Source organism: Oncorhynchus nerka, linkage group LG23 (genome assembly GCF_034236695.1).
Source record: "Oncorhynchus nerka isolate Pitt River linkage group LG23, Oner_Uvic_2.0, whole genome shotgun sequence".
Classification (NCBI taxonomy): Eukaryota; Metazoa; Chordata; class Actinopteri; order Salmoniformes; family Salmonidae; genus Oncorhynchus; species Oncorhynchus nerka.
The window spans coordinates 13,980,906-14,006,750 of NC_088418.1; the positions used below are offsets into that span (position 1 = coordinate 13,980,906).

General features: G+C 43.8%; 1 protein-coding gene across 2 annotated transcripts in view; it reads right to left on the bottom strand.

Moving 5' to 3' along the window:
- LOC115107171 (carbonic anhydrase-related protein 10) overlaps positions 1 to 25,845 on the bottom strand; it is a 360,898-nt gene that overhangs the window by 287,908 nt on the left and 47,145 nt on the right. For both annotated transcript variants that reach the window (XM_065007875.1, XM_065007874.1), the window contains exon 2: positions 24,274 to 24,348. In XM_065007875.1, the coding sequence (XP_064863947.1) occupies positions 24,274 to 24,348 (75 nt within the window). The remainder of the gene's footprint in view (positions 1 to 24,273; positions 24,349 to 25,845) is intronic.

A 25,845-nucleotide genomic window follows, 5' to 3' on the forward strand; every position in this document is an offset into this window, starting at 1 on the left:
TCACATCATGGTGCAGATAATGCTCGTATCCCCTCGTGGCATTTCTTATTCTGTTTCTGGAGGGCTGTTCAAGTAACAAATAAACACTGAGTCCATTACGGAGCATTCAGCTGTCACCCCAAATCCACAAAACCCGACACAGTAGAGGTGAGAGATAATCAGATGAATAGTCTAGGCAGGTAGCCTGGTGGGCCAGTAACCGTAAAGGGTGCTGGATTGAATCCCTGACCTGACAAGGTAAAAATCTGTCATTCTGCCCTTGAGCAAGGCAGTTAACCCACTGTTCCCCAGGCATTGCAGACGTGGATGTCAATTAAAACAGACCCCCTGCACCTCTCTGATTCAGAGGGGTTGGGTTAAATGTAGAAGACACATTTCAGTTGAAAGCATTCAGTTGTACAACTGACTAGGCATCCCCCTTCCCTATACAACTGACTAGGTATCCCCCTTCCCTATACAACTGACTAGGTATCCCCCTTCCATATACAACTGACTAGGTATCCCCCTTCCCTATACAACTGACTAGGTATCCCCCTTCCCTATACAACTGACTAGGTATCCCCCTTTCATTTCAATCAGTAACAATCTTTGTGTGGGTCTATCAGAGTGTGTGTTTCCCATAATTAATATATTTTACATTAGAGAGGAGGAGCTTACTACTGACTTCTTCCACCCTCTGTGGCTTTGTCAATCTCTGTGCACGTACGTGTGTGTGTATACTTCTTTGCGTGTGTGTGTGAAGGCGTGCGTGCATTCGCGGCGCTTGTGTGTGTGTTGATCTGTTTGGGCTGCCTTGGAAGTTGTGACCACTGTGCATCTTAAATCATCCGACATCATTGGATACAGGCAACACACACCGCCTGGTTTGATTGGCACAAACACAGTCATTAGAGACAAAGCAACAGAGGAAGGCTGACAAGCTGAGACAGTGGAGACAGGCTGAGACAGCAGAGACAGGATGACAGGCTGAGACAGCAGAGCCAGACTGAGACAGCAGAGACAGGCTGAGACAGCAGAGACAGGCTGACAGGTTGAGACAGGCTGACAGGTAGAGACAGCAGAGACAGGCTGAGACAACAGAGACAGGCTGAGACAGGAGAGACAGGCTGACAGGTTGAGACAGGCTGACAGGCTGAGACAAGGTGACAGGCAGAGAGGTGCAGAGACAGGCTGACAGGCTGAGACAGCAGAGACAGGCTGACAGGTTGAGACAGCAGAGACAGGCTGAGACAACAGAGACAGGCTGACAGGTTGAGACAGCAGAGACAGGCTGACATGCTTAGACAGGCTGACAGGCTGAGACAAGCTGACAGGCAGAGACAGCAGAGACAGGCTGAGACAGGCTGAGACAGGCTGACAGGCTGAGACAGCAGAGACAGGCTGACAGGCTGAGACAGAAGAGACAGGCTGACAGGCTGAGACAGCAGAGACAGCTGAGACAGCAGAGACAGGCTGACAGGCTGAGACAGCAGAGACAGCTGAGACAGCAGAGACAGGCTGACAGGCTGAGACAGCAGAGACAGGCTGACAGGTTGAGATAGGCTGACAGGCTGAGACAGCAGAGACAGGCTGAAAGGCTGAGACAGAAGAGACAGGCTGACAGGCTGAGACAGGTTGACAGGCTGAGACAGCAGAGACAGGTTGACAGGCTGAGACAGCAGAGACAGGTTGACAGGCTGAGACAGCAGAGACAGGTTGACAGGCTGAGACAGCAGAGACAGGTTGACAGGCTGAGACAGCAGAGACAGGTTGACAGGCTGAGACAGCAGAGACAGGCTGACAGGCAGAGACAGCAGAGACAGGTTGACAGGCTGAGACAGCAGAGACAGGCTGACAGGTTGAGACAGCAGATTAGGACAACAGAGAAGCATAATGCATAACAATTTCATACTATATAATCCACATATACTTAATTTGACTGACAGCAACAGTCACCAGTAGAGACATCTGGCTATTACCAAAAGCTATAAATCATCTAACTCTATGCTTATTGATACAACATAGTGATACTGAATCGACCAGGTATTCATTTAATCTCGCGTGGACAAATAGAAATTGTATCGTAGATCTGTCATGATACAACGAGGTGAGTGAAATAAACAGCAGCATTAGTTCCGGTGCTTGGTTCTTTCCTCACTGGTTATTTGGACAAATCACGATCTCGGAGGTGGTAATATCTTTCGAATTTCGGAAGGGGGGGGGGGGGGGGGGGATTTGGCCCATAGACTTGCCCGAAACTTCAAAAGAGAGAGGGTGGAGCTTTTTGTTCTGGTTCCGATCCTCATTCCATTTCTTCTCTTAACACGTATGGATCCAGAACTTAATCGAGCATCTGACCAATGCGACTTTAGTTCTGGGTTAACCCGAGATGAGTATGAATTGTACTGTAGGAAATGTCAAGTCCATTAGTAGAGACATAATGTACACCGTTCTAAATAATACATTAATATGTTTACTTTAGTAGTCCTAAACTAACATCTACCATCACCCACAGTCTTCCTTCGCATCTCGACTGTATCTGTTTTGGCAGTAGCTTAACTCTCATGGACATCCCTCTAGAGCCCAGTGCTGGCAGCCTGGCAGTCCCTCCCCCATCATCATCAGAACTCAATGGGTCATAATGCTCCACAGCAGAACACCTTGTACTGATTTAATAAAAACACAGAAACCAATCATAATGCAAAACTTCATCTACTGATCCAATCTATTGGTCCAGCCAAAACAACCCATCCAATCAAAACAGCCCATCATGGTTCCTCCAATACTGTCTCATCTCTAAGGATATTTAATGCAAATTGTCCCTTTGCTAGTCCTTCTAGTGCCTCTGTAGCAGAAACAAGCTGGCAAAGTGCTATTGGATATCAATTTTCCCCCAATAAAGTGCAGGTTGCAGATCGGCTGCACCCTCGTGGATCATCTCTGTGTTGTTTAATTGGGTTTCGATCAGAGACTGTCACTCGGAGAAGCACTCGCTGCCTGCCACACACACACACACACACACACACACACACACACACACACACACACACACACACACACACACACAATATATATACCTGACAATTAGCAGCGGACAGAGATTCTGAAGAGGCTTAACGGAAGTATTATGTTAAAAGTCGTGAAAGGGTTTTGGACACAGACACTGTAGCTCAGAAAACCTATAATTGATGAATCCTACTTGTCTCTGAGTGGCGAGACTCCAGTCTTGCTGGAGAAACTTCTAATTTGTTAGCCAATGAAAAGGAAAGCTTATACTATGATTGTTGGAAACCGAAGTGGATATTAAACAGGACGATTAGAGGGAGAAGAAAACGGAGTGGAAAGCTGAAGTATCATCAACTGTGTTGCAAAAGAAGACATTGAAGACACTTAAATAAAAAACATGAGCTGGTCCACACTCAGTGAAAATCATTTAGTGTAGAGCTGCTGATTAACGGGTGAATAAACTGGAAGCTATGACAATAAAGAGAGTTGCACACTCTCTCTCTATATATATATATATATATATGAACTCCCAGTAATTTATTGGGTAAAAAAAACACCAATGTTTCGGCATCACTCTGCCTTCTTCAGGGTGATGACATGAATGCTTGAACCAGGTTATGTACCATCACTCTGCCTTCTTCAGGGTGATGACATGTATGCTTCAACCAGGTTATGTACCATCACTCTGCCTTCTTCAGGGTGATGACATGAATGCTTGAATCAGGTTATGTACCATCACTCTGCCTTCTTCAGGGTGATGACATGAATGCTTGAACCAGGTTATGTACCATCACTCTGCCTTCTTCAGGGTGATGACATGAATGATTGAACAAGGTTATGTACCATCACTCTGCCTTCTTCAGCGTGATGACATGAATGCTTGAACCAGGTTATGTACCATCACTCTGCCTTCTTCAGGGTGATGACATGAATGCTTGAACCAGGTTATGTACCATCACTGTGCCTTCTTCAGGGTGATGACATGTATGCTTCAACCAGGTTATGTACCAAAGACAATAGTGAGGTGTGTGTCGTAATTGCTAGGTTGATCGGAATGATTTGAGCAAGACAATAGTGAGGTGTGTGTCGTAATTGCTAGGTTGATCGGAATGATTTGAGCAAGACAATAGCCCACAGCATATTGAATATATAATACCATTGTTATCATTGGCATAACATTAGCATCAACATACATTATTGTTCAATTTAATTTCACCTACATGTATATATTCAAATATTTCCAATTTAATTTAAACAAAAAAATGTGCAAGTAATCTTTTGGTTCAAACATAATGCATGATAAATCAAAAATCAAATCAAAAACATACACATGGTTAGCAGATGTTAATGTGAGTGTAGCGAAATGCTTGTGCTTCTAGTTCCGACCATGCAGTAATATCTATCAAGTAATATAACCTAACAATTTCACAACAACTACATTATACACACAAGTGTAAAGGAATGAATACGAATATGTACATAAAAATATATAAATGAGTGATGTCCGAACGGCATAGGAAAGATGGAGTAGATGTTATAGAGTACAGTATATACATATGAGATGAGTAATGTAGGGTATGTAACCATTACATAAAGAGGCTAGTGATAAAATGATTACATCAATTGTTCTATTATAAAAGTGGCTGGAGTTGAGTCAGTGTGTTGGCAGCAGCCACTCAATGTTAGTGGTGGCTGTTTAACAGTCTGATGGCCTTGAGATAGAAGCTGTTTTTCAGTCTCTCGGTCCCCGCTTTGATGCACCTGTACTGACCTCGCCTTCTGGATGATAGTGGGGTGAACAGGCAGTGGCTCGGGTGGTTGTTGTCCTTGATGATCTTTTTGGCCTTCCTGTGACATCGGGCGGTGTAGGTGTCCTGGAGGGCAGGTAGTTTGCCCCCGGTGATGCGTTGTGCAGACCTCACTACCCTCTGGAGAGCCTTCCGGTTACGAGCGGAGCAGCTGCCATACCAGGCGGTGATACAGCCCGACAGGATGCTCTCGATTGTGCATCTGTAAAAGTTTGTGAGTGCTTTTGGTGACAAGCTGAATTTCTTCAGCCTCCTGAGGTTGTAGAGGCGCTGCTGCGCCTTCTTCACCACTCTGTCTGTGTGGGTGGACCATTTCAGTTTGTCTGTGATGTGTACGCCGAGGAACTTAAAACTAATGTCCCATCGATGTGGATAAGGGGGTGCTCCGTCTGCTGTTTCCTGAAGTCCACGATCATCTCCTTTGTTTTTCTGACATTAAGTGAGAGGTTATTTTCCTGACACCACACTCCGAGGGCCCTCACCAACTCCCTGTAGGCGACTTTTATCTCCCTCACCAACTTCAAACATCTGCTATCTGAGCAGCTAACCGATCGCTGCAGCTGTACATAGTCTATTGGTAAATAGCCCACCCATTTTCACCTACCTCATCCCCATACTATTTTTATTTATTTACTTTTCTGCTCTTTTGCACACCAATATCTCTACCTGTACATGACCATCTGATCATTTATCACTCCAGTGTTAATCTGCAAAATTGTAATTATTCGCCTACCTCCTCATGCCTTTTGCACACAATGTATATAGACTCCCCCTTTTTTTCTACTGTGTTATTGACTTGTTAATTGTTTACTCCATGTGTAACTCTGTGTTGACTGTTCACACTGCTATGCTTTATCTTGGCCAGGTCGCAGTTGCAAATGAGAACTTGTTCTCAACTAGCCTACCTGGTTAAATAAAGGTGAAATAAATTAAAAATTAAAAAATCGTCGTTGTTGGTAATCAAGCCTACCACTGTAGTGTCGTCTGCAAACTTGATGATTGAGTTGGAGGCGTGCATGGCTACGCAGACATGGGTGAACAGGGAGTACAGGAGAGGGCTGAGAAGGCACCCTTGTGCGGACCCAGTGCTGAGGATCAGAGGGGTGGAGATGTTGTTATGATGACGAGTTTGAAGGGTACTATGGTGTTAAATGCTGAGCTGTAATCAATGAACAGCATTCTTACATAGGTATTCCTCTTGCCCAGATGGGATAGGGCAGTGTGCCGTGTGATGGCGATTGCGTCGTCTGTGGACCTATTGGGGCGGTAAGCAAATTGGAGTGGGTCTAGGGTGTCAGGTAGGGTGGAGGTGATATGGTCCTTGACTAGTCTCTCAAAGCACTTCATGATGACGGAAGTGAGTGCTACAGGGCGGTAGTCATTTAGCACAGTTACCTTAGCTTTCTTGGGAACAGGAACAATGGTGGCCTTCTTGAAGCAGGTGGGGACAGCAGACTGGGATTGATTGAAAACACAGCAGTCAGCTGGTCTGCGCATGACCTGAAGACGCGTCCGGGGATGCCGTCTGGGCCTGCAGCCTTGCGAGGGTTAACATGTTTAAATGTTTTACTCACGTTGGCTACAGTGAAGGAGGGCCCACAGGTTTTGGTAGCGGGCCGTGTCAGTGGCACTGTATTGTCCTCAAAGCGAGCAAAAAAATTATTTAGTCTGCCTGGGAACAAGACATCCTGGTCCGCGACTGGGCTGGTTTTTCTTGAATTGCGACTCCACTTTGTCTCTGTACTGACGCTTAGCTTGTTTGATTGCCTTGCGGAGGGAATAGCTACACTGTTTGTATTCGGTCATGTTTCCGGCCACTTTGCTCTGATTAAAAGCAGTGGTTCGCACTTTCAGTTTTGCACGAATACTGCCAACAATCCACGGTTTCTGGTTGGGGAATGTTTTATTAGACGCTGTGGGTACAACATCACCGATGCACTTGTTAATGAACTCGCACACCGAATCAGTGCATTCGTCAATGTTGTTGTTCGCCACAATGCGGAACATATCCCAGTCCACGTGATCGAAGAAATCTTGAAGCGTGGAATCCGATTGATCGGACCAGCGTTGAACAGACCTGAGCGCGGGTGCTTCCTGTTTTAGTTTCTGTCTACAGGCTGGGAGCAACAAAATGGAGTCGTGGTCAGCTTTTCCAAAGGGAGGGCCTTATATGCATCGCAGAAGTTAGAATAACAGTGGTCTAGGGTTTTGACCGCCCTGGTAGCACAATCGATATGCTGATAGAATTCGGGGAGCCTTGTTTTCAGATTATCCTTGTTAAAATCCCCGGCTACAATAAATGCAGCCTCAGGATATGTGGTAGAGGGCTAAGCATCATCAACGGGGAACATATTGTGTGTACTCTGATAATCTGGAGAACGAATACATTCATTTACAAGACCTGTTCACAGATAATAGAATTGGTCATGAGAAGGGCCTGAGATCAAAGTCAATATTCAAACCACTAGGGGTTCATATTTTTAAATAGGATAACCAGTAAGCCTTGCTCTGTAGTAGTAGGATCTCCATGTGACCTTCTCTCCTTGGTAGAGCAACATGCTGAATGCCTGTGTATTTGAGGGAGGAGATTGAATGGTTAGCTTCAACAAAGTGAGCTGCTACTGGATAGTCAACGTTCTTACACCTGATTGAGCTGCAGTGTTCAGCTATGCGTTGTTTTAATTGTCTTTTCGTTTGTCCTATGTAGGCTTACCCACATTAACTTTTGATGAGTTAGATTACTCCCTTTGTCTTGCATGAGATGATAACCCTAACAGGGAATTTTCGACCTGTATGTTGATGTCTGAAGAAGGATGTTTTTGTAGTGCTATTGCACTGTGCAAATTAGCCACATTTGTAGTTCCCATTTGCAATGGGTGTCAAGAGTGTCTGATTGGGCTCAGAGGGCAGGTCAGATCTCACCAATATCTTCAAAATTGCGACCACGCTTACAGACCACCAGTGGGGGTTCCTTGAAGAGGTGTGCATTTTCTTTTGCCTGATTGAGAATATGCCAGTGCTTTTTCAGGATTGCTTTCATTTTCTCTGAACACTTGGTATACTAAGTGCATAACACTGTTTTGCATTGATTTTCTTCTTTGGTTTAGTTTTTAGCAATTTCTCTCTTGGATTTTGATATATTTTCATCATTGCAGCTTAAAGAGTTTTGTCCTTGTAGCCTCTCATTTTGAATGTATCTGCCACTTTCTTAGCTTTGCTGGCAAAATCTGTCTGGTGGCCACAGATTGGTTTAACCCTGCATAACTGGCTATATGGTAGACCATTCTTGAGGGGAAGGGGATGCATACTATCTGCACATAGCATGGTGTTGCGGTCTGTGGGCTTTGTGTATAGGTCTGTGTGTAATGCATCATTCTCCTTGATGCTCCATAAGTTCAGGAAGTTTATTTTTTCTCTCATCATTCTGCATGGTGAATTTGAGATATTCAGAGCTCTCATTTAAGAGAGTTTGGAATTCATTTAGTTCCTGCTGACTTCCTTCCCAGAGCACAAAGACATCATCTACAGTTTAAGTTGGAAGTTTAAATATACCTTAGCCAAATACATTTAAACTCAGTTTTTCACAATTCCTGACATTTAATCATAGTAAAAATATTTCGGTCTTAGGTCAGTTAGGATCACCACTTTATTTTAAGACTGTGAAATGTTAAAATAATAGTAGAGAGAATGATTTATTTCAGCTTTTATTTCTTTCATCACATTCCCAGTGGGTCAGAAGTTTACATACACTCAATTAGTATTTGGTAGCATTGCCTTTACATTTTTTTACTTGGGTCAAACATGTCGGGTAGCCTTCCACAAGCTTCCCACAATAAGTTGAGTGAATCTTGGCCCATTCCTCCTGACAGAGCTGGTGGAACTGAGTCAGGTTTGTTGGCCTCCTTGCTCGCACATGCTTGTTCAGTTCTGCCCACAAATTTTCTATGGGATTGAGGTAAGGGCTTTGTGATGGCCACTACCTTGACTTTGTTGTCCTTAAGCCATTTTGCCACAACTTTGGAAGTATGCTTGGGGTCAATATCCATTTGGAAGACCCATTTGCGACCAAGCTTTAACTTCCTGACTGATGTCTTGAGATGTTGCTTCATTATATCCACATAATTTTCTTCCTCGTGATGCCATCTATTTTGTGAAGTGCACTAGTCCCTGCTACAGCAAAGCACCCCACAATATGATGCTGCCACCCCCGTGCTTCACGGTTGGAATGATGTTCTTCGGCTTGCAAGCCTCCCCCTTTTTCCTCCAAACATACTGATGGTCATTATGGCCAAACAGTTCTATTTTTGTTTCATCAGACCAGAGAACATTGCTCCAAAAAGTATGATCTTTGTCCCCATGTGCAGTTGCAAACTGTAGTCTGGCTTTCTTTATGGTGGTTTTGGAGCAGTGGCTTCTTCCTTGCTGAGCGGCCTTTCAGGTTATGTCGATATCGGACTCGTTTTACTGTGGATATAGATACTTTTGTACCTGTTTCCTCCAGTATCTTCATAAGGTCCTTTGCTGCTGTTCTGGGATTGATTTGCACTTTTCAAACCCAAGTACGTTCATCTCTAGGAGACAGAACGCGTCTCCTTCCTGAGCGGTATGACGGCTGCGTGATCCCATGGTGTTATACTTGCATACTATTTTTTGTACAGATGAACATGGTACCTTCAGGCGTTTGGAAATTGCTCCCAAGGATAAAGCAGACTTGTGGAGGTCCACAATTTCTTTTGTGAGTTCTTGGCTGATTTCTTTTGATTTTCTCATGATGTCAAGCAAAGAGGCACTGGGTTTGAAGGTAGGCCTTGAAATACATTGACTCAAATTATGTCAATTAGAAGCTTCTAAAACCATGACGTCATTTTATGGAATTTTCCAAGCTGTTTAAAGGCACAGTCAACTTAGTGTATGTAAACTTCTGACCCACTGGAATTGTGATACAATGAATTAATAGTGAAATAATCTGTCTGTAAACAATTGTTGGGAAAATTACTTGTGTCATGCACAAAGTAGATGTCCTAATCGACTTGCCAAAACAATAGTTTGAGTGGTTGAAAAACGAGTTTTAATGACTCCAACCTAAGTGTATGTAAACTTCTGACTTCAACTCTATGTATCCTCCATAGAACGATTTTAAAAAGTAGGGCTGTGTCTCTGTTTTGTCAATGAGTGCTTCCGCAAATTGTCCCACATACAGGTTTGCATAGTTGGGGGAAAAGGGGAACCCATGGCTACACCCCGAATATGAAAGAAAAAGTCTGACTCACAGATGAAGTAGTTATTGGATAATACCAGTTCAGCGAGTTGCAAGGGGCAATCATTGGATGGAGAAAGGGTAGAGTCTCTCTGCTGAAGGAAGAGCTGCAGTGCCTGCAAGCCTCCAGTGTGTGGGATGTTAATATACAAGCTCTCCACATCAAAAGTGGCCAGCAGGGTGATTTCCTTCCTTAGCCCTCTATGAATGAGATCACTTGACTAGTGTCTTTGACATAAGATGGTAGATTCTCAAGCAACGGTTTAATGTGGTGATCCACATACTTAGAAATGTTTGATGTCACAGAGTCAATTGCTGCTACAATGGGTCTACCGGGGGGAGGAGACACTTGTTTGTGTAATTTAGCGACTGAATAAAAGGTTGGTATCTTAGGAAATTTCACACGTAGAAATTCAATTTTTGGGGGGGGTAATTTGTCCTAATTCCAAACAACTTTCCACTGTGGATGTGATATTGTGCTGGAATTCTAGGGTAGGTTGATTCAGTTTGTGACAGAAGTCACCTTTAGATAGTTGTCGGTGACATTCATTCACACAGTCACATTTGTTTTGTATACAATTTCCTCCTCCTTTGTCACATTTTTAATGATAATGGAAAGATCTGACTTCAAGTCCTTAAGAGCCATTCTCTCGTCTCTACTCGGGTTATCAAAGGATCTGTGTTTCTGTTTGTCTTTCATTAAGTCACCTACATCATTTTCAACGATCCTGCAGAAGGTTTCTATGGATGCATTACGTTTCGGGGGAGGTACAACTGAACTTTCTGCTCTAAATGTGGTTCTCTCAGAGTTCTCAGGTCCCTCAGCTTGGTTGATGGCTCCATCTTCTGAATGACTCACGGTAGGGCAGGTGAGTCTATTGATTCACGTGATAGACCTATGTGTATATCTGACTGAGGATGACATTTCAAGTGGAGTCCTGGAAGTTTCAATCTTATCAAAGATCTCACGCAATTTCAGATTATGCAAAAACTTGAACAGATCTATCTGGACGTCAAAGTCATTCATGTATGTTGTAGGTACAAATGATAACTCCTTATTGACAACACTAAAGTGGGCTGGTGTCAGGATCTTACTTGATAAATTGAAGACATTTAGCTCCTGTTTGATGTATTATAATAATGTATTATGTTTATGTTGTATTAATAGAAGGGGAAGTGCTATAAGACCCCTCCCTCACTACATTGATAGGGTCCTGGACTACAGATTAGCAACATATATATGCATTATAAGGTTTAATATTGTTCCACGGTTCTTTTCTCGTCTCTGCTTCTTATAAGAAACGGTCTGAGAGATGTGCGAACAGTCAAAACAGTGTGTCTGTGAGAAAGTGCCTCAAGGCTAAAAGAGATTAATAGACACAGAACCCTGCAGCGGAGTAAAAGAGATGAGAGACAAGTCAGACATACCCCTATAAAGAAACTTGGGGAGTGGAAAATTGCTGCTGAGCCCTTAGAAAACACTGGAACTATTGTTCTCTCTTGCAAGTTCGTATAACTGTATATGCATGGGCTTGGTCTCATGAGTAGAAGGTGTTGACATAGGCAGTCACATCACAAGGGCACGCATATTAAAGCAACTTGGACCCTTTCCTATTTTGCAGAACTTACTCTGAAACATGCGTGCTATGTTCCCGTTGTCAACTTCTGTCTGTAATTGCATTAATAAAGGTTTTTGATTGATTTACTTAAAGATATTGTCTGATTATTGATTTCACCAATAAGCAAATGATTGACAAGGAACAAGGAGCAGACCCCAACACCGGCCAAACCCTCCCCTAATCCGGAAGAAGCTGGGTCAATTGTGCACCGCCCTATGGGACTCCCATTCACTGGCAGTTGTGATACAGTCCAGGATCAAACCAGGGTCTATAGTGACCCCTCTAGCACTGAGATGCAGTGCCTTAGACTGCTGCTCCACTCGGGAGCCTTAAATGTCGACAACCCTACCGACAGCTTACTGTTTGACACTTCAACAACCATACTGACAGCTTACTGTTTGACACTTCAACAACCATACTGACAGCTTACTGTTTGACACTTCAACAACCATACTGACAGCTTCCTGTTTGACACTTCAACAACCATACTGACAGCTTCCTGTTTGACACTTCAACAACCATACTGACAGCTTCCTGTTTGACACTTCAACAACCATACTGACAGCTTCCTGTTTGACACTTCAACAACCATACTGACAGCTTCCTGTTTGACACTTCAACAACCATACTTCCTGACAGCTTCCTGTTTGACACTTCAACAACCATACTGACAGCTTCCTGTTTGACAACTACTCAGCTTCCACACTTCAACAACCATACTGACAGCTTCCTGTTTGACACTTCAACAACCATACTGACAGCTTCCTGTTTGACACTTCAACAACCATACTAACAGCTTCCTGTTTGACACTTCAACAACCATACTGACAGCTTACTGTTTGACACTTCAACAACCATACTGACAGCTTCCTGTTTGACACTTCAACAACCATACTGACAGCTTCCTGTTTGACACTTCAACAACCATACTGACAGCTTACTGTTTGACACTTCAACAACCATACTGACAGCTTCCTGTTTGACACTTCAACAACCATACTGACAGCTTACTGTTTGACACTTCAACAACCATACTGACAGCTTCCTGTTTGACACTTCAACAACCATACTGACAGCTTCCTGTTTGACACTTCAACAACCATACTGACAGCTTCCTGTTTGACACTTCAACAACCATACTGACAGCTTCCTGTTTGACACTTCAACAACCATACTGACAGCTTCCTGTTTGACACTTCAACAACCATACTGAGAGCTTAATGTTTGACACTTCAACAACCATACTGACAGCTTCCTGTTTGACACTTCAACAACCATACTGTTTGACACTTCAACAACCATACTGACAGCTTCCTGTTTGACACTTCAACAACCATACTGACAGTTTACTGTTTGACACTTCAACAACCATACTGACAGCTTCCTGTTTGACACTTCAACAACCATACTGACAGTTTACTGTTCGTTTCTATCTACAGCTGGTAATGTGTTTGATTGTACATCACGTTTGCTCTTATTTAGCCAAGGAGAGCTGTCTTCCAAGCATCAAATGAAATGAAAACTGTATTTGTCACGTGTAGACCTTACCGTGAAATGCTTACTTAAAAGCATTCACTGTTAACCAACAGTGGATAAAAACGTGCCCGTTTTACGGAATATTTTGTCACGAAAAGATGCTCGAAAATGCTTGGAATTGATAGTTTTGGAAAGAAGACAGTCTTACGTTTCCAAAATGCAAAGATTTTCACTGTGAGTCCCTTAGAACAAATGCTTCGGCAAAACCAAGATGTATGACCGACCAGGAAATGCACAGGATTTCTGAGGCTAATGATCGCTTATATGGCTGTGAATAAAATGCCTCTTTCTCTTGTTTCCCCAACTTTGCAGCAGTGTAGTAGGCATATCATTGGAAGATTGACCATAAGGGACTACATTTACCAGCCCGCTTACTTAAAAAAGTCAGGTCCCATTAAATCCAAACAAACCAGTGGACGGTGCTTTCAATGGACAAACCACCTTCAGGATTGATTCAAACAACGTTTTCCATGTTTCAAATTATGGAGTTAATTAAAAAGTTCGACCCTTAACCAACAGTAACAAAAGGGAACGAGACCTTACACAAGAATCTTTCAGGAAAAACTGCTTACTTAAAAGCCCTTAACCAACAGTAAATTATTTTATTTGACCTTGGCTGGTTTTTGAAATGCTTAAATGCTTAAAAGCCCTATAACCAACAAATTAGTGATTTTCTCTGGTTCTAAAGCATATTTTGAAATGCTTACTTAAAAGCCCTTATTTTAGAACCAACAGTGTAGACCTTAACGTGATGCTAATGCTTGACTTAAAAGCGCCCTTAAACCAACAGTGTAGACCTTACCGTGAAATGCTTACTTAAAAGCCCTTAACCAACAGTGTAGACCTTACCATGAAATGCTTACTTAAAAGCCCTTAACCAACAGTGTAGTTCAAGAAGAGTTACGAAAATATTTACCAAACAAACTAAAGTAAAAAATAATAAAAAATTAACACTAAGACATAACAATAACGCGGCTATATACAGGGGGTACCGGTACCGAATCAGTGTGCTGGGGTATAGGTAAGAGGTCATTTGCACATGTAGGTAGGGGTAAAGTGACTATGCAAAGATAACAAACAGTGAGTAGCAGCAGTGTACAAAACAAATGGAAGGGGGGGGTCAATGAAATAGTTAGGTGGCCATTTGATTAGTTGTTCAGCAATCTTATGGTTTGGGAATAGAAGCAGTTATGGAGCCTTTTGGTCCTAGATTTGGCGCTCAGGTACCGCTTGCCGTGCGGTAGCAGAGAAACATGTCTGACTTGGGTGACTGCAGTCTCTGACAATTTTATGGTCTTTCCTCTGACAACTACTGGATTGCGGGAAGCTTGGCCCTCAGGAATGTATTGGGCTGTACGCACTACCATCTGTAGCGCCTTACGGTCAGATGACGAGCAGTTGCCATACCAGGCGGTGATACAACCGGTCAGGATGTTCTCCATGGTGCAGCTGTAGAACGTTTTGAGGATCTGGGGAACCATGACAAATATTTTCAATCTGCCCTCTTCACAACTGTCTTGGTGTGTTTGGACCATGATAGATCGTTGGTGATGTGGACACCAAGGAACTTGAACTCTCGACCCGCTCCACTACAGCCCCGTTGATGTTAATGGGCGCTTGTTCGCCTCACCTTTCCCTGTAGTCTACGATCAGCTTCTTTGTCTTGCTCACATTGAGGGAGAGGATGTTGTCCTGGCACTACACTGTCAGTTCTCTGACCTCCTCCCTATAGGCTGTCTCATCGTTGTCGGTGATCAGGCCAACCACTGTTGTATCGTCAGCAAACTTAATGATGGTGTTGGAGTCATGTTTGGCCACGCAGTCGTGGGTGAACAACGAGAACAGGAGGAGACTTAGTACACACCCCTGAGGTCCCCTAGTGTTGAGGATCGGCGTGGAAGACGTGTTGTTGCCTACCCTTACCACCTGGGGGCGGCCCGTCAGGAAGTCCAGGATCCAGTTGCTTAGTGATGAGCTATGAGTGTACTTTAGTGTTGAACGCTGAGCTGTAGTCAATGAACAGCATTCTCACATAGGTGTTCCTTTTGTCCAGGTGGGAAAGGCCAGTGGGGTGTGTAATTGAGATTGCGTCATCTGTGGATCTGTTGGGGCGGTATGCAAATTGGAGTGGGTCTAGGGTATCCGGGAGGATGCTGTTGATGTGAGCCATGACCAGCCTTTCAAAGCACTTCATGGCTACCGACGTGAGTGCTACGGGGTGGTAATAATTTAGGAATGTTTAACTTCGCTTCCTTGGGCAAAGGGAATATGGTGGTATGCATCAAACATTTAGGTCTTACAGACTCTGTCAGAGAGAGGTTGAAATTGTCAGTGAAGACACTTGCCAGTTGGTCCGCGCATGCTTTGAGTACACGTCCTGGTAATCCGTCTGGCCCCGCGGCTTTGTGAATGTTGACCTGCTTGACTTGCTTACTCACATCGGCTACCGAGAGCATTATCACACAGTCATCCAGAACAGCTAGTGCTCTCGTGCATGCGTCAGTGTTGCTTGCCTCGAAGCCAGCATTAGAGGTATTTAGCTCATCTGGTAGGCTTGCGTCATTGGACAGCTCGCGTCTGGGTTTCCCTTTGGAGTCTGTAATAGTTTTCAAGCCCTGCCACATCCGATGAGCGTCAGAGTTGGTGTAGTAGGATTCAATCTTAATCCAGTATTGACGCTTTGCTTGTTTGATGGTTTGTCTGAGGGCATAGCAGGATTTCTGACAGTCGTCCGGAATACTGTCCCGCTCCTTGAAAGTGGACGCTCTAGCCTTTAGCTCGATGCAGATGTTGCCTGTAATCTATAGCTTCTGGTTGGGATATCTACGTACGGTCACTGTGGGGACGACGTCGTCATTGCACTTATTGATGAAGCCGATAACTGAAGTGGTATACTCCTCAATGCCATAGGATGAATCCTGGAACATGTTCCCGTTATGTGCTAGCAAAACAGTCCTGTAGCGTAGCCTCCGCTTCACCTGACCACTTACGTATTGAGCGAGTCACTGGCACTTCCTGCTTTAGATTTTGCCTGTAAGGAGCATTGTATGCATCTCTGTGTGTGGAGTGAAGATGGTCTAGTTTTTTCACCTGATTGCACATGTGACATGCTGGTAAAAATGTTGTAAAACGAATTTAAGTTTGCCTGCATTAAAGATCCCGGCCACTAGAAGCGCCGCTTCTGGGTGAGCATTTTCTTGTTTGCTTATGGCCATATAGAGTTGGTTGAGCGCGGTCTTAGCGCCAGCATCGGTCTGTGGTGGTAAATAGATGGCTACGAATAATATAGAGGAGAAATCTCTTGGTAGATAGTGTGGTCTACAGCTTATCATAAGGTACTACCTCAGGCGAGAAATACCTAGATAATTCTTTAATATTAGACATCGCGCACCAGCTGATGTTGACAAAAAGACACACCCCCACCCTTCATCTTACCAGACATAGCTTCTCTGTTCTGCCGGTGCATTGAAAATTCCTCCAGGTCTATATGATCTGTGTCGTCGTTCAGCCACGACTTGGTGAAACATAAGATATTACAGATAATCGGAATTGTAAATCATACATTTTATTTTCCAATGATTGCATGTTAGTAAGTAGAATTGATGGCAGTGGGAGTATACTCGCTCGCCTACAGATTCTCAAAAGGCAGCCCGATCTGTGCCCTCTTTTCCTCTATATTTTCTTCAAGCAAATGACGGGGATTTGGGCCTGTTCCCGGGAGTGCAGTATATCTTTCTGGTCGGAGTAGTTAAAGGAAAAAGCTTCTTCCAGTTCGTGGTGAGTAATCATCTCCATCTCTCCTTCATCTCCCATCCTTGTCTCTTCCTATCACCCTCACCCACCCTCTCTCACTCCTTTCTTGTCCCTCTCTCTTCCCTCTCCCCGTCCTCTCCATCTCCACTCTCATTAGTCCATGGCTGGAGCACTCAACGCAACACTTCACACCAGAGAGCCATCAGACGCCTACCAGCTACACAGCAGAGAGACAACCAGCAGGCAGCCAGGCCAGCCGAGTCTCTATCTACCCTGCATCTTGCTCCAGTGGTGCAGGACAGACAAGAGACATTTTAAAGAGATAGTGGGCGGAGAAAGAGGGGGGTGGAAGGACAGAGAAGGAATAGAAATGACAGTCATAATGACTAATGGACGGAGCGTGAGTGTTAACCAGTCACTTTTATGCAACTCCCTTTCTTTCCCTCTATACTCCACAGGCTACCAAATCCACATCACATTTTCTGTCTCCCTGCATGACAACTCAAGGTAATTCAACCACTGCTTTGGATCTTGCCAGGCCCCCCTCCCTCCTTCCCTCCTCCATCCCTCCCTGATCCTAACTCACAGCAACCAGCCATTCTTCAAAGGTTTTATCTTCTCTAAAATCACCTTTCAGCAGAAAGGACAACATAATCTGCTGAAATGGGACAAAGAGAAGGGGGGGATGACATAAAAACAGACCAATAAATAACAGATAAACAGCTCCATACCTTGGCCAGGCTTCCTAGAATGACCCCGGATGATGCTTAAAGCTAATGATCCATGACCTTTAGTTAACCCATACTGTGTCAATAAGAGCTACATCTCAATGCTCTCTGAAAAGATGACCGCACACTGAGTGAATAGGATGGAGTAAACCCTACAGGTCAGATTTGTATTCCCCTGCAATCTAATAGTTAATATTAGGATCTAGGGAGGATGAGCTGATCCTAGATATGTGGCTAGGAGTATCTTCTCCCCAAAGCCGATTAAAAAGATTCAGAGAAGGGGATACTGATGGTCCTTGTTGACCTTTTGGAAATGCTAAAGCTAATTGGGGTCAAAAGGGGCTCAGAAAGGGCACAATCATTTGCAAAGGTCAGTTACAGTGGGGCAAAAAAGTATTTAGTCAGCCACCAATGGTGCAAGTTCTCCCACTTAAAAAGATGAGAGAGACCTGTAATTTTCATCATAGGTACACTTCAACTATGACAGACAAAATGAGAAGGAAAAAAATCCAGAAAATGACATTGTAGGATTTTTTATGAATTTACTTGCAAATTATGGTGGAAAATAAGTATTTGGTCAATAACAAAAGTTTATCTCAATACTTTGTTATATACCCTTTGTTGGCAATGACAGAGGTCAAACGTTTTCTGTAAGTCTTCACAAGGTTTTCACACACTGTTGCTGGTATTTTGGCCCATTCCTCCATGCAGATCTCCTCTAGAGCAGTGATGTTTTGGGGCTGTTGCTGGGCAACACGGACTTTCAACTCCCTCCAAAGATTTCTATGGGGTTGAGATCTGGAGACTGGCTAGGCCACTCCAGGACCTTGAAATGCTTCTTACGAAGCCACTCCTTCGTTGCCCGGGAGGTGTGTTTGGGATCATTGTCATGCTGAAAGACCCAGCCACGTTTCATCTTCAATGCCCTTGCTGATGGAAGGAGGTTTTCACTCAAAATCTCACGATACATGGCCCCATTCATTCTTTCCTTTACACGGATCAGCCGTCCTGGCCCCTTTGCAGAACAACAGCCCCAAAGCATGATGTTTCCACCCCCATGCTTCACAGTAGGTATGGTGTTCTTTGGATGCAACTCAGCATTCTTTGTCCTCCAAACATGACGAGTTGAGTTTTTACCAAAAAGTTATATTTTGGTTTGATCTGACCATATGACATTCTCCCAATCTTCTTCTGGATCATCCAAATGCTCTCTAGCAAACTTCAGACGGGCCTGGACATGTACTGGCTTAAGCAGGGGGACACGTCTGGCACTGCAGGATTTGAGTCCCTGGCGGCGTAGTGTGTTACTGATGGTAGGCTTGGTTACTTTGGTCCCAGCTCTCTGCAGGTCATTCACTAGGTCCCTCCGTGTGGTTCTGGGAGTTTTTCTCACCGTTCTTGTGATAATTTTGACCCCACGGGGTGAGATATTGCGTGGAGCCCCAGATCGAGGGAGATTATCAGTGGTCTTGTATGTCTTCCATTTCCTAATAATTGCTCCCACAGTTGATTTCTTCAAACCAAGCTGCTTACCTATTGCAGATTTAGTCTTTCCAGCCTGGCGCAGGTCTACAATTTTGTTTCTGGTGTCCTTTGACAGCTCTTTGGTCTTGGCCATAGTGGAGTTTGGAGTGTGACTGTTTGAGGTTGTGGACAGGTGTCTTTTATACTGATATCAAGTTCAAACATGTGCTATTAATACAGGTAATGAGTGGAGGACAGAGGAGCCTCTTAAAGAAGAAGTTACAGGTCTGTGAGAGCCAGAAATCTTGCTTGTTTGTAGGTGACCAAATACTTATTTTCCACCATAATTTGCAAATAAATTCATAAAAATCCTACAATGTGATTTTCTGGATTTTTTTTCAAATTTTGTCTGTCATAGTTGAAGTGTACCTATGATGAAAATTACAGGCCTCTCTCATCTTTTTAAGTGGGAGAACTTGCACAATTGGTGGCTGACTAAATACTTTTTTGCCCCACTGTATGTGACATAAGGCAAAAAAAATGGGATCACGTTAGCATTTAGGACCTTCCAAAGAGCCCACTTTCCAGCAATGTTAAAAAATTCTGGTCCGGGGGAGTGGACCCATCAGAGTGCGCATTTTTGTACCAAGCAAGCACTAGCAAACCTGAAGCAACTAATCAATGAATAATCATTAGCAATCATTAGCAGAATCATTTGGTCAAAAACGAAACAAACCAAAAATACCCTGTGGATTCCCAGGACCCAGGACCCTTCCCAGGATGCAGGACCCTTCCCAGGACCCAGGACCCTTCCCAGGACCCAGGACCCTTCCCAGGACCCAGGACCCTCAACGTCTTGCGGGTTTATTTTATTTTTTTACCCCTTTTCTCCCCAAATTTTAGGTTATCCAATTGGTAGTTACAATCTTGTCCCATCGCTGCAACTCCCCTATGGACTTAGAAGAGGCAAAAATTGAGAGCCATGCGTCCTCCGAAGAACGACCCTGCCAAGCCGCACTGCTTTTTGACACACTGCTCGCTTAACCTGGAAGCCAGCCGCACCTATGTGTTGGAGGAAACACTGTACAACTGGGGATCGTGTCAGCATGCGCCCGGCCCGCCACAGGAGTCGCTAGATAGTGATGGGACAAGGACATCCCAGCCAGCCTCCCCTAACCCTGACAACGCTGGGCCAATTGTGCGTTGCCTCATGGGTCTCGCCGGTCACGGCCAACTGCAACACAGCCCGGGATCGAATGCGGATCTGCAGTGACGCCTCGAGCACGGCAGTGCCTTATACCGCTGTGCCACTAGGGAGGCCTTGCAGTTGGGTAGCAGTGGACACAGAATATCTCCACGCCCCTAGACATGATAAAAAAATAAATTTTTAAATACATCCTGAGGAATTTGTCAAACCAAACCCTTATATAAAACGTTAAAAGCTACCATTTTATCCATCCAAATTCAAAGACAACAATTGAAAAAGTGAAATAATATCCATAAAAACAATACCGACCAAATCCTCCCAGTCTCCCTGCAGTCCTAGTTATAAAAACCACAGTGCATGATCAACAAATTCAGCATTATCTAACCCTAGCTCTGTTTCTTACCCAGTAAATCTCACTTCATTATCTCACCCTAACTCCGTTTCTTACCCGGTAAATATCACTTCATTATCTCACGCTAGCTCCCTTTCTTACCCAGTAAATCTCACTTCATTATCTCACACTAGCTTCCTGTTTTACCCAGTAAATCTCACTTTATTATCTCACCCTAGTTCCCTTTCTTACCCAGTAAATCTCACTTCATTATCTCACACTAGCTTCCTGTTTTACCCAGGAAATGTCACTTTATTATCTCACCCTAGTTCCCTTTCTTACCCAGTAAATCTCACTTCATTATCTCACACAAGCTTCCTGTTTTATCCAGTAAATCTCACTTTATTATCTCACCCTAGCTCCCTTTCTTACCCAGTAAATGTAACTTCTTTATCTCACGGTAGCTCCCTTTCTTACCCAGTAAATCTCACTTCATTATCTCACACTAGCTTCCTGTTTTACCCAGTAAATCTCACTTTATTATCTCACCCTAGTTCCCTTTCTTACCCAGTAAATCTCCCTCCATTATCTCACCCTAGTTCCCTTTCTTACCCAGTAAATCTCACTTCATTATCTCACACTAGCTTCCTGTTTTACCCATTAAATCTCACTCCATTATCTCACCCTAGCTCCGTTTCTTACCCAATAAATCTCACTTCATTATCTCACCCTAGCTCTGTTTCTTACTCAGTAAATTTCACTTCATTATCTCACCCTAACTCCATTTCTTACCCATTAAATCTCACTCCATTATCTCACCCTAGCTCTGTTTCTTACTCAGTACATTTCACTTCCTTATCTCACCCTAGCTCCATTTCTTATCCATTAAATCTCACTCCATTATCTCACCCTAGCTCTGTTTCTTACCCTTTAAATCTCACTTCCTTATCTCACCCTAGCTCCATTTCTTATCCATTAAATCTCACTCCATTATCTCACCCTAGCTCTGTTTCTTACCCTTTAAATCTCACTTCCTTATCTCACCCTAGCTCTGTTTCTTACCCAGTAAATCTCACTAACTTATCTCACCCTAGCTCTGTTTCTTTAACCAGTAAATTTCACTTCTTTCAAGTCTCCTTCTTTATCTGCTACTATCAGCACCTCTCTGGCGGAGACCGGCAAGAGAAGGACGTAAAACCGTCTGATTACTCTACCTCCTCCCCTCCCTGGCTCAGGAGGATCATGACTAGCTTATTAGCGGTGCCAGCTGCTGCTGGGTGGTTAGTGGTGCAGGAAGGCCTGTGAGGATAGAGGAGCTGACATTATATTGAACATAAAGCATTTGTCTCTGACAAACACACAGCACAGTCTGACAGTCTGACAACACCTGTAATAATGTGTACATGGTCACCTGCAGGTGGAATAAAAAGCCTGAAAATGCTTAATTATGCAAACACACCTCACATGTACATGTATACACCTAGAGCTGGGTGATATTGACCAAAATTAATATCGCAAGAAATTGACTTTTTTCTTTTTTCTTTTTGCAATAACAATAAATTACAATACATTATTTTGTGGGGAGGTGCTGTGAGATATGGACCAGAAGTCATATTGTGATAAATGTAACTATTTTGCTCGATAACAATAAATACAACGATAATCTCTTTTTTATGGACAGTTACTTTACATTAGCGGCAGCGATCTAGCCAACTATTTTTCAGTGCCACGAAAGACAACTGAGGTGGTAGCCTATGATTCAAAAAGTAAGCTATTTCATTCAACATATCGAGCGAACGCATTACTGACATGTTGATGTGCAACATGTCAAAATAAGAACCAGAATTATCCAATTGAATTTGTGCTCTTCAGAGAATTTGCCGACATCTTTGTGCATGTCAGCTGTATTATTCACAACCTGAGGAAGTGAGAACTGAAAAGACTCTGATTCATCTATCCGTAAAGGTATTCTAATGTCCTACAGAAACGTTCCAGTGCTAGTCCTAGGCTACTTGTTGAGGTCTAATGACTGCAAATGGTGTATTCTGCTCCTCTCGCGGGCGAATCGAAACCATACGACAGACTCTCCTCTCCGAATCGAAACCATACTCCAGACTCTCCTCTCCGAATCAAAACCATACAACAGACTCTCCTCTCCACGGGCGAATCAAAACCATACGACAGACTGTCCTCTCCGCGGGCGAATCAAAACCATACTCCAGACTCTCCTCTCCACGGGCGAATCAAAACCATACTCCAGACTCTCCTCTCCACGGGCGAATCAAAACCATACTCCAGACTCTCCTCTCCACGGGCGAATCAAACCCATACTCCAGACTCTCCTCTCCACGGGCGAATCAAAACCATACTCTAGACTTTCCTCTCCGAATCAAAACCATACTCCAGACTCTCCTCTCTGAATCAAAACCATACTCCAGACTCTCCTCTCCAAATCAAAACCATACTCCAGACTCTCCTCTCCTCTCTGAATCAAAACCATACGACAGCCTCTCCTCTCCGCGGGCGAATCAAAACCATACTCCAGACTCTCCTGTCCGCGGGCGAATCAAAACCATACTCCAGACTCTCCTGTCCGCGGGCGAATCAAAACCATACGACAGACTCTCCTCTCCGCGGGCGAATCAAAACCATACGACAGCCTCTCCTCTCCGCGGGCGAATCAAAACCATATGACAGCCTCTCCTCTCCGCGGGCGAATCAAAACCATATGACAGTCCAATCTGGTTGTAAATTGGTGCCATGAACTCAACATTAAGTGAGAAATAAATGATATACTCACAGAAAGCTGTGACTCTCCTCTCTGTAACTAGAACAACAGAAGTTGCTTTAGAAACGGTATTTTTCCCGCAATTACGTTTTGAGCAACTGTCATGTGCTTGTGCTCCTCAGACTGCATCACTTCCTCCGTGCTCACAGTGAGAGGGAGTGAGAGAGGCTCGCTCATACAGCAGCCGACAGCGAAATGGGAACAAGCAGTTACTTTCATATAATAGCAGGAATCAACATAATGCATAGGCTATTACTGTTGACCAAATAATGGTTTTAGAACAATCTACAGGAACGCTGTGTAGCAAAATCACCAAAAATGACCGACATGCACAAAATGCTACGGTAAGAGGAAGGCAATGTCAGTGTGGGTAGTTGTTGCTTTATCATCCCAGCTCTGAACGTACTCATTTAAAAGAACACATCCGCATGCAACACAACACACACACACCTGCAGCGTCATCAAAAGCCCTCAACAGCTCAGCAGAAGAAAAATACAATCTTGGGAAATAATTGTCGTGATGGGTACACATAGAAGGAAATGAACGAGGTAGAAAGAAAGGCCCTTGTAAACCTGCCAGTCAATCGGCGACAAAACAACATCAGCTAGACGACAAGGGCAACAAAAGTCTTGTATGAATTAAAAACAGCGCCACTGGCAAGGTAGTCGAGTTATGAAAACAGAAAAAATGCAATGTTCTTCACACTTCACACCGGGGAGAAAAAAAACTCTAGTTCAAGCTTATAGAAAATAAACATCAGTCTTAACTGTATACAGTACAGTATAGGGATTCTTACCTGGTACGAAGCTCCCCTGAACCACCTCCTTGTATGCCCACCATCCATCATGTATTTTAGGTGCATTTGGCTGAGCTGTCGGAGAGGCAGGAAACAGACAAGAATCAGTTGAACGTTCATTTGAGACAAGAGAGACAATATTCGCTCCCGGTGTTCACGTCACCGACTCCTTCGAGGAGATGTTCCGTTATGATCCCCTTCCTTTCTAGCCAACCTTGCAAACCTTCTCAGCTAGAGGCCTCCCTGAAGACATGCTGAGAACAAACACATCCTCAGGTTATAAATCCTACACACACTTGCACATACACATACACACTCACACTCACACATACACACGCACACCATGGACAGTATTCCAGGGCGCGTTCTCAGAGCATGCGCAGATAAACTGGCAGGCATATCCAAGGTCATTTTCAACCTCTCCTTGTCCCCGTCTGTAATCCCCGCGTCTTAAAATGACTACTATCATTCCTGTTCCTAAGAACTCTTAAGGATTCATGCCACAATGACTATCACCCTGTAGCTCTCACATCTGTAATCATGAAGTGCTTTGAGAGCCTGGTTATGGCACACATCCACTCTGTCATCCCAGACACCCTAGACCCACTCCAATGTGCATACCGCCCCAGCAGATCCATAGACAACGAAATCTCAATTGAACTGCACATTGCCCTCACCCACCTAGATAAGAGGAATAGCCATAGTACCAGTCAACATTTTGGACACACCGACTCTCTCTCTCATACTTTTCTTTATTTTTACTATTTTCTACATGTGGGATAATAGTGAAGACATCAAAACTATGAAATAACACACATGGAATCATGTAGTAACCAAAAAAGTGTTAAACAAATCAAAATATATTTTATATTTAAAATTCTTCAAAGTAGCCACCCTTTGCCTTGATGACAGCTTTGCACACTCTTGGCATTCTCTCAACCAGGTTCATGAGGTAGTCACCTGGAATGCATTTCAAATAACAGGTGTGCCATGTTATTTGTGGAATTTCCTTCTTAATGTGTTTGTCCCAATCAGTTGTGTTGTGACAAGGTAGGGTTGGTGTACAGAAGATCGCTCTATTTGGTAAAATGCCAAGTCCATATTATGGCAAGAACAGCTAAAAAAAATCTGAGAGAAATGACAGTCATTTCAAGAACTTTGAAAGTTTCTTCAAGTGCTTGTTGCAAAAAACTGGCTCTCATGAGGACAGCAACAGGAAGGGAAGATCCAGAGTTACCTCTGATGCAGAGGATAAGTTCATTAGAGTTACCAGCCTCAGATTGTAGTCCAAATAAATGCTTCACAGATTTTAAGTAACAGACACATCTCAACATCAACTGTTCACAGGACACTGGTTGAATGGTCAAATTGCTGCAAAAAAAAAACACTACTAAAGGACACCAATAAGAAGAAGAGACTTGCTTGGGCCAAGAAACACGAGTAGAAGTCTGTCCTTTGGTCTGATGAGTCCAAATGACATTTTTGGTTCGAACCTCTGTGTCTTTGTGAGATGCAGAGTAGGTGAACAGATGATCTCCCCAAGTGTGGTTCCCACCGTGAACCATGGAGGAG